The 15,071-nt window shown below is 38.5% G+C and overlaps 1 protein-coding gene across 2 annotated transcripts in view; it reads left to right on the top strand.

Moving 5' to 3' along the window:
* Positions 1-15,071, top strand: part of LOC121278653 (BEN domain-containing protein 5-like) — a 57,671-nt gene that overhangs the window by 17,642 nt on the left and 24,958 nt on the right. For both annotated transcript variants that reach the window (XR_005943250.1, XM_041188965.1), the window contains exon 2: positions 5,626-5,765. Coding sequence is in view for 1 of the 2 variants with exons in the window: in XM_041188965.1 (XP_041044899.1) it covers positions 5,626-5,765 (140 nt within the window). In the remaining variant the exon portion in view is untranslated. The remainder of the gene's footprint in view (positions 1-5,625; positions 5,766-15,071) is intronic.

Here is a 15,071-nt window from a genome sequence, read left to right as displayed (position 1 = left end):
AGCTAGATCTATGGTGATGTGATTGTCAAGGTCAAATTATGGATAGTAAGGATGAGTTGTGATTCTGTTGATCTTGTTTTATGAAAGTCATGGCAATCATCAATAAGAATATTCTGCCCTTCAAGTGTCTCATTAGCTATCAATGAGGTGTTCTAGTAATTTATATCAAACACTAAGCGAAATAGATCGGTTCTTTGATGGATCGGTGGGGAGTTCTTGTAAACTGGAGAGATGTTAGCCCTTAGCCAATCAACAGGTAGTTCTCCTATGTTTATGGATTATTGAAAAATGTACTGTAACATTGGCACAAACTCACTTGCTGCATTTTTAAGTGCGTGTTTTGGAATGTCATCAAGATCACAAGCTTTAGATGGCCCAATGTTATGTAGGAGTTTCTCAACACTTTTTGTTGTCATTATAAGTCAAGTATGTTCTTGTCAGGCTGCCTTCCCGCTACAGATCTGTACTTAGGTGCTTAATTCCTTCCTTGAAGACGCTCTGAAACTGTGAGCTTAGGGCTTCAGCTTTTTCTTTTGCCATTCAGTGGTAATTTGTCCTCCACTTGCAGAATTGGGATTCCAGTATTATCCTTTCTTTTTGATTTAATATACCTCCCAAATTTTCTGGGGCTTTCTGTCCTGGCCAATTCCATTTTGTATTTACGCTTGGTATGTCGAATCTCCCTGTTGACCACAGTTTGGTGCTGTTCAAATTTAATCCAGAGTTCCTCTTTCTTTGAAAGATCATCACTTCACCTAGAATGTTTAACACAGGTGTATGTAGTTTCTCCTTCTTGCAGACTTTCTTTTTGAGAGAGCCTGTAAGCCATGAGTACTCCCTTTTCCAGAGTAGATTTTGTGAGGAACGTGTGGATTTATAAGGTCATTTGCACATTTGACAAACACCTTCCAGTTGCTTGTCCACTGAGTTGGTCTCTGGAGAGTTGTTGAGACTTTTTTGTCATCTGTGCAGCTTGGCTCGTAAAGACATCAATAGTGATACTGTTCCACTGCGGCACTTTGCTTAGTGATTTTCGGTGCAATTGTGCCTTTAGGCAATACTCACTCAATACTGTTGAATGGTCACTTAGCCAAGAATGGGGCCTGACGGATTCCATCAAAGCAGCTTGTGTAACAAGATGATGATGATCCGATATATTCTCTGTTCCATTTGATGCTTCCTAGTGGTAACGTTCCCCACCTGTGTTAACAAGTGGCCATTCCCTATATTTATGAACTTTTCCTGAAGTGGTTTGTTGCACCTTGGGGGACGTCCTAATTCCAAGGAAGATCGGGGACATTAAAGTACCCAGTTAATATGATGGAGGGTGACAATGTTGTATTATAAAGTGTTGTTAGTCTTGCATCTAGGCCACTTAATGAATCCTTAGAGCTGCTGGGTCTCTAATAACAAATTCCGACAAAAATAATTCCCCTCTGCAGGGTCAGTTGACAGCATACCAATTGCGCATCTGTTGAGGACAAAACATGTCTTGAGAAACTGGGAATTGAGTTATTGACTGCAATAAAGACTCATTCGCCTTTAGTAGATCTATACTTACGATATACTGTGAAACTTTCAGGAAATATTGCTGTAGTGTGAATATTTCCATTATGTTTGGATTTAGTTCCTATGATAACATCAAGTTTTTCTTGGCTGATAAGTAACTCCAATTGAGTTACTTTCCCTCGAATACCGTTGCAATTTATATTTCCAATCCCAATAGAGTTTAGCTTAGAAGGATTTTGAAGAGTAGCTCTGGTCTTTCCTGTGTTGTGGTTTTTGCCTTTGTTGATTTTGGAAGATTGCTGACTTTGGGTAGGTCTGGTTACATATGACTATCTATATTCTGATCCCGCCCGCTTGAGTTAGTGGAGTAACTTGTCTTTTCTGCTATCTTTGTTGCTTCACTTTGGATTGACTTGCATTCACCCACTCATTTTTTAATTTTAACTTCTCTAGTGAAACTTTCCTTGCATACACCTTGGCTAGTGGTACATTTGGCTTGAAGGTGGGTGAAGGCCTCAGGAGTTTGCTGCCCTACACAGTTCTCACCTGGCCTGAGCTGGAAGGTCGGGTGAGAAAAGATCGCTTGGATTTCAATGTAGGAGAAACTAGGAGCAGAGAAGCAATCTGCCACTGTACAGAAGTTCAGTCCCATTATAATTTTAGTTAATTCAGACCAGAACAGCCAAAACTGAACCCAGTCCAAGCCTCAGGAAACAGCTGGACAGACACAGGCTAGACCGAACCCGAGCAGCACAAGCGAGGCTTTGGTCCAGGAGCTGGTGTGATTTATTGAGAGATAAGCTGACTACTTGTTACAGCCCGCACCAAGTCAAGTGGGCGGCCCAGCTATGCGTGCCAGGTAATGTTTCAAGACCCTGCCACTGGCATCAGGCTCGTCTGCTCATTGCTGGTATGCCGGTAAGATCGCCTGGGCCACTGGGAGTTCCTGATCTGCTGGGAGGGAGGGAGAAGGAATGTGACCCTGTTGCTGCAGGCAACAGGGAATCATTGGCTTCTTTCTCCTGGTATCCCTGTTCTTGGTTCCTGGAGCTGCTGCTCTGTCCCTGCCGCACTCTACCTTCCCATCACCATGGCGCTGACCATGATCATAGCTGATTAAGCATTCATATGCAGCAAACCAGGAAGTCAAAAGCACTTAACATCCTTCACTTTTTTAATTTAAATTTTCAGATTTAAATGATTATGATGGGATTACTAAAAAAACATTGTAAAAAGAGAACTATTATATGTATTTTTGAAACCTGTTTATTATGAAGAAATTGGGAGATCCACAAATATCATTAGCTTTTAAGGGGCAGTAAGGGTTCAGCAATAATTCTGGCTTTAGTAGTGTTCACGGTTTAAAAATCCAGTTAAACCCCATTCAACAAGATGTTACTTTTTCCAGGGTTTTTACAGCGAAACTAACAGCATAGAGTATTACTGAAAAAAAAATGTCAAAGCTTTTTGTTTTGCACTCATCAGGACACTTCGCAAGAATACCAATATAAGGGGAAAACAACAATTTATATTTTATGAGAATAGAGTGCTTATTGGTTGGCATAGAAGTGGATGTTCTCACTAAGTAGTGATTACAATGGAGGTAGCAGCCTGTGGGAATCTTTACAGCTGAATGGATGGAGGAGTGTAGACTCACTGACAGCAAAATTTCTGCGTATGTGGGGACTCAGAGTTGCACTGGAGTACTGATGGCAAAGACTGACACTTTGGCCATTGTTACCACAGCAAAATCTGGAACAATATTCCAAACTACTTAGTATATTTATTGTGTACTAACTCTTAAGAGACCTTTCAGAATCTTTTAACTGAAACTCTGGTGAATCCATAGAGTCCCAATGTGCAAACTTGCAGTCAGCACCAGTTTTACTACTCAAAACATTCTTTTGACGGTCCATGCAGGCAGATCTTAGACTTTATGGCTTTTGGTTGGTGGATTTTATTTTTCCATGTGATATGCATATCGAATAACAATTCTTTTCATCAGATAGCTGGGCATCCTAAATGTATAGCACTGTGGTAATTTTCCATCCATCCAGTAGATGAAGCATATTACTCTTGTTTATATAAATTCCACTTTGCAGTTTATTGCTATAGGACAATTGGTAATCCTGTCTTAAATAACTACAGCAACTTGCATTTATACACCTCTCAATAAAAATAAAATGTAGGGTTAGGTGGGTGGATTTAGAATGGGTTAAAATCGAGCCTGTAGTCTGAAATTAAGGCACTTTGTAACTTAAAAGGAAAACAGTACTTTGAAAGCACATTGTAACCTATCCTTAGCTTTTCTAATTTATTAAGATACAAGATGGATTATTTTTAAACTCTCTCTTTGCTCACTTTTCCTTATGAGTTTTCTTGCAGATTTTGCCAAATTCAGTATATACCTATCTATATTTGATGACTTAGATCAAATTCAACTTTAAATTCGCTCTAATTTTACAAGCCATACAGTATTTGATAGTTAATTGGATCAATTTGCAGCAATTAGACAAACAACATTTTTAACCCCCAACTCTGTTCATTCAGAGAGTAGTTACTAATCACAAGGTTGGATGACTGCTTGCTTTTTATTTGCTTTCATTAGTCTCTGAGACCAGGTGCCTTCTACAGCCATTACTTTGTGAGCTTTGATAATGATAGCCTGCAGGCTGTTTACTTGCAGCCAAGTCTAGCTTTGTACTCATACACACAGAAACTACCAGCAAGAGTTGTTGCGTAACTATCAGAAGCATGATCTCTGGCTAATTTTCCACTCTAAACCTAGGGTGCTGGTAAAAGTTGTATTGTCCCACCTGAGATGAGCTAACAGCACAGACTGGTGGCTGTATCAGGAACCTTCCTCCTACATTGCAGCAGTGACTACACCTCATAAGTATTTAATTGGCTGTGAAGCACTTTGAGATGTCCAGTAGTCATGAAAAACACCATACAGATGCAAGTCTTTTGATGAGTCATACAGACTCGAAACATTAACTGTATTCCTCTCCACAGATGCTGTCAGACCTGCTGAGTTTTTCCAGCTGTTTTTGTTTTTGTTTCAGATTTCCAACATCCGCAGTATTTTGCTTTTATCTTTTTGTTTTGTGTAGTTCACCTATAGAATCGTTATAGCACAGTAGGCAGCCATTTGGTCTGTTGCTTCCAAACGGTTCTCTGCAAGAGCAACACAACTAGTCTCACTGCTCTTTCTCCATAGCTCTGCAAATGTTTTCTCCTCGGGAGCTTTTCCATTTCTCTTTTGAAAGCCACAATTGAACTTGCCCCCACCACGCTCCCAGGCAGTGCATTTCAGATCCCAATCGCACACAGCATTTAAAAAAGGTTTTTCCCACTACTGACTTTGTTCCTTTTACCACTCACCTTAAATCGGTGTCCTTTCTTTCACCACTGGGAACAGTTTCTCTCTATCTACTCTGTCCAGACTTTTCGTGATTTTGAACACCTCTATCAAATCTCTCAACTTTCTCGAAGAAAAACAGCTCCAGCAGAAAATGCCTTTTCAAAGTGCTTTTTTATTCTAGAAATAGGAATTTTGTTGTAACTTCTCACTCTTGAGTGAAAGTTTTGACAAAATAAAAACCAGTGTTTAGTATTTTCTCATAAAATATTTTAGCAAAACAGCCTTCCTGTCAAAATGATAGCTTGAAAGGAAATCAAAGCACAAAAATCCTTTGAACCTTAGGAACATAAAAACAAAGGAAGTTATCTACTTAATTTTAATATTTTCTTATTCCAATCTTAAACAATTGAAACCACAAAGCATTCAGAGTCTGCATTTTTCTGAAGCCTTCGCAAAGGTTTTCGCGCCTTGTTCATAGTAAAGTTTAAGTTCAGACTTAAATACCTTACTGTTGCTCCATTTCTTTTGGAGATTATAGAATTCTACATTTTGGCATCTGAATCTTAAGTGTGATCTATATTTTTATAAATATATGGGTGATATTTTCAATCTAATAGCAGTGCTTTTATAATGAAATTTAAATATATGAAGAGTTATAACTTTTCAAATAACAGCTGGCAGGATATATACTGCATCAGTAAAAATTCTTGATTTTCATTTTATTTCCTTCACCAATTTTTTTAATTCTTTAGATAGCAGACAAGAACTGGAGAAGTTTTTGAAACTGAAAAAATGCAAAGTGCCAAAAACAATTGAAGGTTTCATTGAAGTGTCTGAATCAGAAGATGGTGACAGCACTGAGGAGGAACCACATCAGTTCAACAATATCCAGGTATTAAATAATGTTTGAGAATCTGATACCATTTTTAAATTTAAAAAAAAACTTCTCTCTTTCTGTTCCTATTTTCTTCCCTTCCTCTCCACCTCCCCCCCCCCCCCCACCCTTTTTGAAAGAGGCTGACCAACACTTCATCCAATTGACCAATGTGCCGGCAAGTTGTTTATCTTAGAGCGCCATGGCTGAGCACGTTCTGAGCTGAGCGCCATAAACATACACTTTCTGATAATGGTCACTAAATATTTTCAGAAATAGGATTCAGTCTGAGATCAGTTGTATCACCTCAATTGTCACCCTGATTGACATCAGTTAGCACAGCAAAGACTCGAATAGAACAAAACAATAGTGACTTCAGTCCCCGCCACTTATGCCTTACCCACTAACCCTGGTCTGTCACCTATATCGTGCAAACAGTGCTAAGATTTGTCATTACCATAGACAACAATTACGAAGGCACCATGTAAGTTGCATTAAGCATGGTGACTATTTTGGGAAGTTCAAGCAGTTGTTTGCACCTTGCTAGTGTGATCCCCTGTTATTAGGCCCTTTCAAGCACCTCCATTGTAACAAAGTTTGCTGAAACTCGAGGTGTTATTGCCAGTACCTAAGGTAATGGTGAAACTAGCCAGAGTTGATGATGACCAGACTGCTTCATACTTCAGACTCTATCACACTAATGCGCCTGCATTAATTGCACTGTACTTATGGAACTTTTGGAAGTCCTATGGAAATTAGCCGTAGGAGAATACGTCCAGTCTCTCAGCTGCAGACAAGCAAAATAATGGGGATTCTGGAACTCTGAAATAAAAACAGAAATACTTAAAGTACCCCCCAGGTATGGCAACACTGTGCAGAAGGAGGAATGTTAGCTTTGAACAGTTAATAAATTTAGCTAGTTGTAAGAGCTCTAAGAATGTACAACACCAGCCTCGGCTGAGTTGGACTCAGACCTAAAAGGACTGTTTGACCATTATACAACCCAGACATTCGTGAGACATCAATTTTATGTAAGTGTACAAGAAGTATTCGTGCCAGCTGTGGCTCATTTTAGTGGCACAGAAGCCATTGAAAAGAGACTTCATGAGACTGACATGTTAACAAACCTCCTGATATGTACCCTATTAGAAGAAAATTGCTTAGCACCATATGTTACATTATTGTCTTTGTGCACAAAGAGCTGGAAAAAGCCTGTACTTGTATGGAATCTCATAACTTATGGCATCCTCACGATGCCTAACAACCAATGGATTACTTTTGAAGGGCGATTGCTGTTGTTAAACAAGCAAATACAATTATTTAGCAAAGAGCAACAACCAGGGAATTAGGGGAACTCTGACTCTTCAAATATTGCCATGTATGGAAAAACAATCAAATTGATAAGTATGCTAATAATTTCCCATTTGCTCTCTTTACAGGGTTAGGTAGAACATGGTAAAACTGGCAATTGTACAAATATGCAAGCTGTATGAGTGAAAGGCTATCAGATTTTTTTCTCAAATCTCAGATGTGTGCCTTAAGCTGGAATTTAATATTCAGATGTAAGGTTTATGAGATGCCTTGTTAATTTGCCTCAGAACCATTTTACATAACCTACTCAAATATATTAGCCTAGATTTTGCGGTCAGTGGAAACTTAACATCACTCGCTGTTCATTATGTTTGCAGCTACCCACAGAATTTGATATCTTTTGCATGACAACTTACAGTAATTAGAGATTTATTTCAGTGAAGTGCCCTCGGAGAGAGATCTGGAGCAATGTGAAAAGGGCAAGAGTGAAGAATATTACTGAGGTACATTTAGATAAATCAATTATAGGTCATAAATCATCCTAAACTCTGTCTGGAGAAGACCCTTTTAACTAATGTTTGTATGAGACTTTAATCAATTGCCAATCAGGATTCTGGGTTAGAAACTTTGGAAAATTTGAGAGAAAATGAAATTAGTAAAATTATACTTAATAGAAATTTCTTAGCGACTTTACTGCCCTAGGCAGTTGCACACTAGGTAGAGCACAGGCCACAGATGTAATGTATACCCTCCCAGAACCCTCTTGATTTGTTCTTGAAAATACTTGTGGAGAAATTCTTATTCGGTTGGATCTCTACTCTTGAGACCACATCATCTGTTGTGATTTGCTACCTCTGGGGTCTGTGATTGTGTATACACAAGGCTCTGAAGAAGAGTAATACACACTGAAAACGTTAACTCTGTTTGTCTCTCCACAGATGCTGCCTAACCTGAGTTTTTCCTGTTTTTATTTCAGATTTCAACATCTGCAGTATTTTATTTTTATTATAAGACTCAATGAAACTCTCTTTTTAACCCCTTCCTGACTGTAACACCACCTTGCAATCAGACTCAAGCTGGCCTGGTAATTGGCTGTGACTGTTGCTAGCCTAACTTAATTGTTTAATTGTTTCTTTAATTGTGATTTCCACTTGATAAGACATCTGTGTAACAGGTAACTATTCTTGCAGTACAAGACCTTATCCACCTCTCTGATGTGATATTCATTCCCACTGATACATTTTGATAAGGTGGCTGTATCAAGCCTTTCCCAAAGGGAAAGGCTTAGATTTCCCAAAGGGTCACTGGAGGCCTTCGTCTCACTGTTAACCCTGTGGTTTCATTGCAATACATGTTATATTGATTGTTTCGAACTTTTATGCTATTAAAACTAACTAATGCTGTAGTTTAATACATGCATAACTCAGTCAAGGTTTTGGGGTAAATAGATTTATTTTGATAACTCACTGCTTTAGTTAAGAACTAATTCTAACCATCCCAAAACTACTTACAACACAGAATCTAAAGCAGGAAGTGTAAGTTAGAATATTTACTTAAATGTGAAATCATACACAAAGTGAAATGAAAAGTGGGAAAGGAAACTGTGATTGAGAGAGAAAATTAAAGTTTAAAAAAAATTTCTAAATGCAAGTAATAATTGAAATCTGAAGCAATGAGACTCCACGTTTGTTAAAGTAAATTTTCAGTGCCAGAGAGACTGTTTGATTCTAATTAAGAGTTATCACTCTGTTATGCATTCACATGTACTGGAAAGGACAAGCCCTAACATTTTGTGGTGTGAATAGTGGTAAGTACCACAACTTTTATGACCTTCATGTGTTTTAATGCTAAATTTCTTGGCGAGTTGGTGGAGCAGGGAAAATTGTACAGCAGCTTTTCTGATTTCCATCTTTAAACATGCTGAGGCTGTCCGATTTAAAATTTAATAATCTTATTGCAAAATCCGGGCCAACAATAACTCCAAACCAATGAATGAACACTACTGACACACAGGCTGCATTCTAAGGAGTGTAAATATTAAAAGATATTGATAGTTCAAGTGATGTTTTAAAAAATTCTTTCATGGGATGTTGCCCATTCCTAATTGCCCTTGAGAAAATGGTAGTGAGCTGCCTTCTTGAACAATAGCAGTCCATCTGGTATCTGAGAGGTTTGGTACATCTGAATGCCTTGCTAGACCATTTCAGACGTGAGTTAAGAGTCAACCACATTGTTGTGGCTCTGGAATCACATGTAAGCCAGATCAGGTAAGCTTTTCTTCCCTAATGAGGAATTAGTGAACGGGATGATAGATTCATGGCACCATTACTAATTCTAGATTTATTAATTTGGAATTTTAAATTCTATAAGCTACCATGGTGGGATTTGAACCAGTATCCTCAGAGTATTACAAAAACAAAAACAGAATTACCTGGAAAAACTCAGCAGGTCTGGCAGCATCGGCGGAGAAGAAAAGAGTTGACGTTTCGAGTCCTCATGACCCTTCGACAGGAGTATTAGCCTGGCCTCTGGATTACTAGGGACAATTCCATTATGCCACTGGCTCCCCAACAATGTGAACGTGCAAAACTTTGGTAAATGTATTTCAGTGTAGACAAATGTGAGTCATCCACTTTGTACCTAAAAAAAAAAGATAAAACAGGGTACTTTTTAAATGGGGAATATGTAGAAATAGTGAAGTTCAAAGAGATTTTGTTGGGGGTTGGAATGTGGTACATAAATCGTTAAAATGTCATGTACAGATACAAAAAATATTCAAAAACACTAATGGAATGCTGGCCTTTATATCTAAAGGATTAGAATACAGGAGGGTAGAAGCCATTTCTTCAATTGTACAAACCCCTGATTAAACCACACTTCGAGTACTGCCAGCAATTCTGGACGCCACATCTTTGGAAGATTTTATTGGCCTTGGAGGAAGTGCAGTGTAAATTTACTAGAACGAGACCTGGGGCTCGCAAGGTTTCAGCTACGAGGAGGGATTAAACAAACTATGGTTGTATTCCTGGAATTTAAATGGTTAAGGGGTGAATTGATTGAATATTCAAAATTTTAAAGGGAGCAGATAGGATAGATTGGGAGAAACAATTTTTCCTAATTGGGAAGTCCAGGAAAATAATCTAAAAATTAGAGCAGACCTTTCAGGATTGAAATTAAGAAGCATATTGTCACTCAAAGGGAGGATAGAAGATTGGTACACTCTTCCATAAATGATACTTAATCCTCAGCCAATTGTTAATTTTAAATCTGAGATTGATAGGTTTTTTATTTGCCCCTTAATACCTTTAGCTAAAATGAATACGTGGAGTTTGGTGGTAGATCAGCCATGATTTCATTGAATGGCAATGGAACAAGCTTGAGGGGCTAAATGGCCTACTTACTAAGTGATTAACCTCTAAATACCAGACTTGTCAAAGATGAAGTTGAACACAGAAATGCAGTAACTAATAGTACTTAAATGAACACAATCAAAGAAAGCTTAATGATATTTTGCCATATGAATAGAGGCTTAAAAGTACAATAGCAAGGAAGTTATGCTCAAACTTTTGCAAATCATGAGTTAGGCTTCAGCTGTGATATTGTGTCCAATTTTGAGCACCAGTTTAAGTAGTATGGCAGGGCTTTGAAGACAATGCAAAGGAGATGAATTGGAATGGTACCAAGGATGAAGGACTTATGAGGAGAAACTAAAGAAGCTTGGATTTTTTTTTGTTCATGTGCTCTGAGTGTCACCAGCCAGGCCAACACCTGTTATCCATCCCTAATTGCCCTCAAAGGTGATGGTGAGCCCAACCTGTGGTTTGGGTGTGCCTATAGGGCTGTTAGGGAAGAAGTTTCAGACTTTTGACCAAGTGAATAAATGGCAATTTATATTTCAAAGTCAGGATCGATGTGTGACTTGGGGAACTTACAGGTGGTGGTGTTCTCATGAGCCTGCTGCTGTGGTTCTTCAAGGTGGTAGAGTTCACAGGAGCCTTGGTGAGTTATTACAATTCACCTTGTAGATGACGCACACTTCTGCCATGGCGCATCAGTGGTGATGGAAGTGTATACTTAATGTGGTGAATAAGAACCTGATCAAATGGGCTGCTTTGTCCTGGATGGCATTGAACTTCAATGTTGCTGGAGCTGTATTCGTCCAGTCAAGTGGGGAGCAGCCATCATACTCTTGACTTGTAGGTGATGGACAGGATTTGGAGAGGCAGGAGCTGAGTCACTCACTGCTTGGCCTCCTTTACAACAGAGAAGATAAAGAGATTTCATAGACCTGTTCAAAATGACGAATAAGTTAGGAGAAACAGTTTCCAGAGGCAGAAGCATTAGTAACTGGAGGACATAAATTTAAGATGATTGGCAAAAGAACCAGGGGAGATGAGAATTTTCTTTACACATCGAGTTATGATCTGGAGTACACTGCCTGATGGGTGGTGAAAGAAAATTTGATAGCAACTTTCAAAAGGGAATTGGATATGTATTTGAAAAGGAAACATTTGCAGGGCTTTAGAGAAAGAGCAAAGAAGTGGGACTAATTGGTAAGCTGTTTCAAAGAGCTGACACGGGCTGAATGGTGGTCTCCTGTGCTATTCTATGATTTAATTAACAAATTCATGGTAACACGATTAATACCATCGCAGGTTTAAACTTTGAGGAGTTCATAAAGTACATATGTTAAACTTCAGAAAAAAACTGGTGTTGAAGTACTGGAGCTAATCTTTACATGGTTTTGTTTACAGAAATACACAGTACAAGCATGCACCCCCTAACTGAACCACTACAGTTACAGTCTGTTACTATTTGTAACTCTTTCGAGTACAAGCACGTTTCCATCTGTTTCAGATTAAGTTACATTGTTTCATAGTTTGCCATTGTGAGATTTGAACTCTTGATCTTGGGGTTACAAGCCCAGTACCATAACCACTTGGCTATTTAGGCCAAGCCTGTTACTATTTGTAACTCTTTCGAGTACAAACCCGTTTCCATCTGTTTCAGATGAAGTTACTTTGTTTTCATAGTTTGTCATTGTGAGATTTGAACTCTTGATAATCTTTTAAAATTAAAACCAATTAAACCAAATCAACAAAATTGGGATAAATCAGGCACAGCCCCTAATTCAGGTCAGCTGTAAAACCAAGGACAAAATTTAAAGGAACCATAAACATATTTCCATCTGTTCCTATTCAGATGAAGTTACATTGTTTCATAGTTTGCCATTGTGAGATTTGAACTCTTGATCTTGGGGTTACAAGCCCAGTACCATAACCACTTGGCTATTTAGGCCAAGCCTGTTACTATTTGTAGAAGCACAAGTAAATCTCCTGTTAATGCATACCACATGTATATAATTAAATCTAGTTAATAAACAACTAACTTGGGGGATATCATTTACCAACAAGCTTAATCAGCATAAGAACAAAGTAGCTGATCACTGTATCTCTGCTTTTGCTTGATAATATAACAGATTCAATGACCAGCCTTAACAAAAAGCTTAGCAAGTTTATGTTTAAAATTTGTATACACTGTACAACTAGTCTATCTCTAGCTTCAAATATTGTGGCTGTTATAAATTATAGGTAGAGACATACGATCATTTTGATCCTAGTGGCAACTGTGGTAGCATTGATGATCCTAATTTTACTCTGAAATATGCCATGTTCCTCCATTGTGATGTACTTTTACAGGCTTACTTCTGATTAACTTCCTTCGCTTTCTACCTTTCCTTTTCACTCTGTTGCAACCTAGACAACCCACTTCCTAAGCTCTTTAAAACTTCCTTGTGATGTTAGTTGTAACATGTTGTCCTTGACAAAAGCCTGCAAATAATGCCTCAGAGTATTAAGTCTCCTGCAATTGATGTTCATGGCACTACTTGATACAACATAGCTAGTCATTTAAGTAGCTGATCTGTGAAATACTAGACAGTTGAACAAAACCCACTATTATGCTAAAATAAAAACATAAAATGCCAGAAATACTCAGCAGGTCCAGCAGCATCTGTGGAGAGAGAAAAAGGTCATAACCTGAAGAGTTAACCCTTTCATCGGAACAATTCTGATGAAAGGTCATGGCCTGAAATATAAAGTCTGTTTCTCTCTCTCCACAAATGTTGCCAGACCTGGCGGGTGTTTCCAGCAATTTGCTTTTATTTCAGATTCCCAGCATCCATAGTATTTTGTTTTTGGACCCACCTTTTTATCCTTGAATAGGGCATGCCTAGGCATGGTACACATGAATGAATGATACTATTGATTTTAAAAGTGTACTGTTACACCTGTTGTCATCCAAGCAGACTTTTTGTAGCTCAGTACAGACTAGAAATCATATCCAGGACCTTATAAATCTGGAACCTCCTGGTCTAACATGACTCTTCACACCAAGTTGTATATGTACCACAGAATCATTGGGAGCCTTGGGCAGTTTTTTTGGTAGAAGAAATATTGTAAACTCTCTGCTGGATGGTTGAAGATATTTATCCAGCATTAACAACAATTGCATTTATGTAGCACCTTTAACATAAAACATCCCAAGGTGCTTCACAGGAGCTTTGTAAAACAGAATGTGAGCCACAAAGTGATATTGGGGAAGATTACTAAAATCTTGGCCAAAAGAGTAGGTTATAAGGAACCTCTTAAAGGAAGAAAGCAAGGCGGAGAGGTTTACGGAGGGAAGTTGAAAGCTTGGGGCCTTGGCAGTTGAAGGCATGACTACCAATGGTGGAACAATTAAAATCAAATTGTTCAGGAGGCCAGATTTATAGGAGCACAGATATCTGAGGGTTATGGGGCTGGAGGAGATTAGAGATAGGGAGGGGCAAGGTCATGGAGGGGTTTGAAGCCATGGATGAGAATTTTAAAATCAAGGTGATTTTTAACCAGGAACCAATTTAGGTCAGTGAGCATAGGGATGATGGTTTACCTTTATGGTAGTCACATAGGATGTCAATTTCCAGCGGACTATCACTTTACATCAAAGCTGAAACATTAGGGGGATTTGTCTATTTCATAAGAACCCCTTTTTTTTTAAAACTGATGATATGCTTTGGCTACTATGTACTAAATTCAGTTGTGTTGTTGCACCCTGCGTTGCTGATGTGAATGATTTTGGTATTCAAGCAACTGTCTATTCTAAATCACATGGAGCAACTCATGTGAGATTGTGACCTTGTGTGTACATTACAAGGGCCATGGATAGGGCTGTAAACTAACAGGTTGCAGGTAGGGTGGCAGTGGTGATGGGAAACAGAGTTCAGTTGCAGGAGATTTAGAACCAAAGAGAAAAGTTGAGACAACAGAACAGTGGAGCGATGTGGGTAAAGACGAGCAGAGTGGGACAGAGTTTAACAGTAATAGTGCATCAGTCTGTAAGATTCATGCTGAAGAATAGAAGTAAAAAAAAAACTAAAGGCTCTTTATTGGAATACAGAAAGCATCTGCAATAAATAGATGAACGAGTGGCACAATAGAGATAAATGGTTTAGATCTAATCACCATTACAGAGACATAGTTACAAGGTGACCAAAGTTGGAAAATGACTATTCCAGGTTACATTACATTTTGAAAAATACAAACAAAATGGGAAAGGAAGAGGGTTCGTCCTGGTCGTAAAGGTTGACATAAGGACATTAGTGAGAAAGGACCCTGGCTCAGATATCAGGAAGCGCAATCAATGTGGGTTGAGATTAGGAATAGCAAGAGTCAGAAACACTAGTGGGAGTAGTTTATAGGCCCATTGGACAGAGCATTAAACAAGAAATTTTTGCAGCTTGTAACAAAGGCAATGTAATAATTGTGGAGGATATTAATCTTTCTTTATAGACTGGACAAGTCAAATTGGCAAAGCTGGTCTGGAAGATGAGTTTGTAGAATACTTTTGTGATGGTTTCCTGGAGCAATATGTTGTAGAACCAACCAGTGATTAAAGCTATTTTAGATCTTGTATTGTGCAATTAGGCAGGGTTAATTCAGAATCTTAGTGGGAAATTGCAATCGTAATGCA

The sequence above is a fragment of the Carcharodon carcharias genome, chromosome 6 (genome assembly GCF_017639515.1).
Source record: "Carcharodon carcharias isolate sCarCar2 chromosome 6, sCarCar2.pri, whole genome shotgun sequence".
In the NCBI taxonomy this organism is placed as follows: domain Eukaryota; kingdom Metazoa; phylum Chordata; class Chondrichthyes; order Lamniformes; family Lamnidae; genus Carcharodon; species Carcharodon carcharias.
This window is presented reverse-complemented; position numbering and strand designations above follow the sequence as displayed.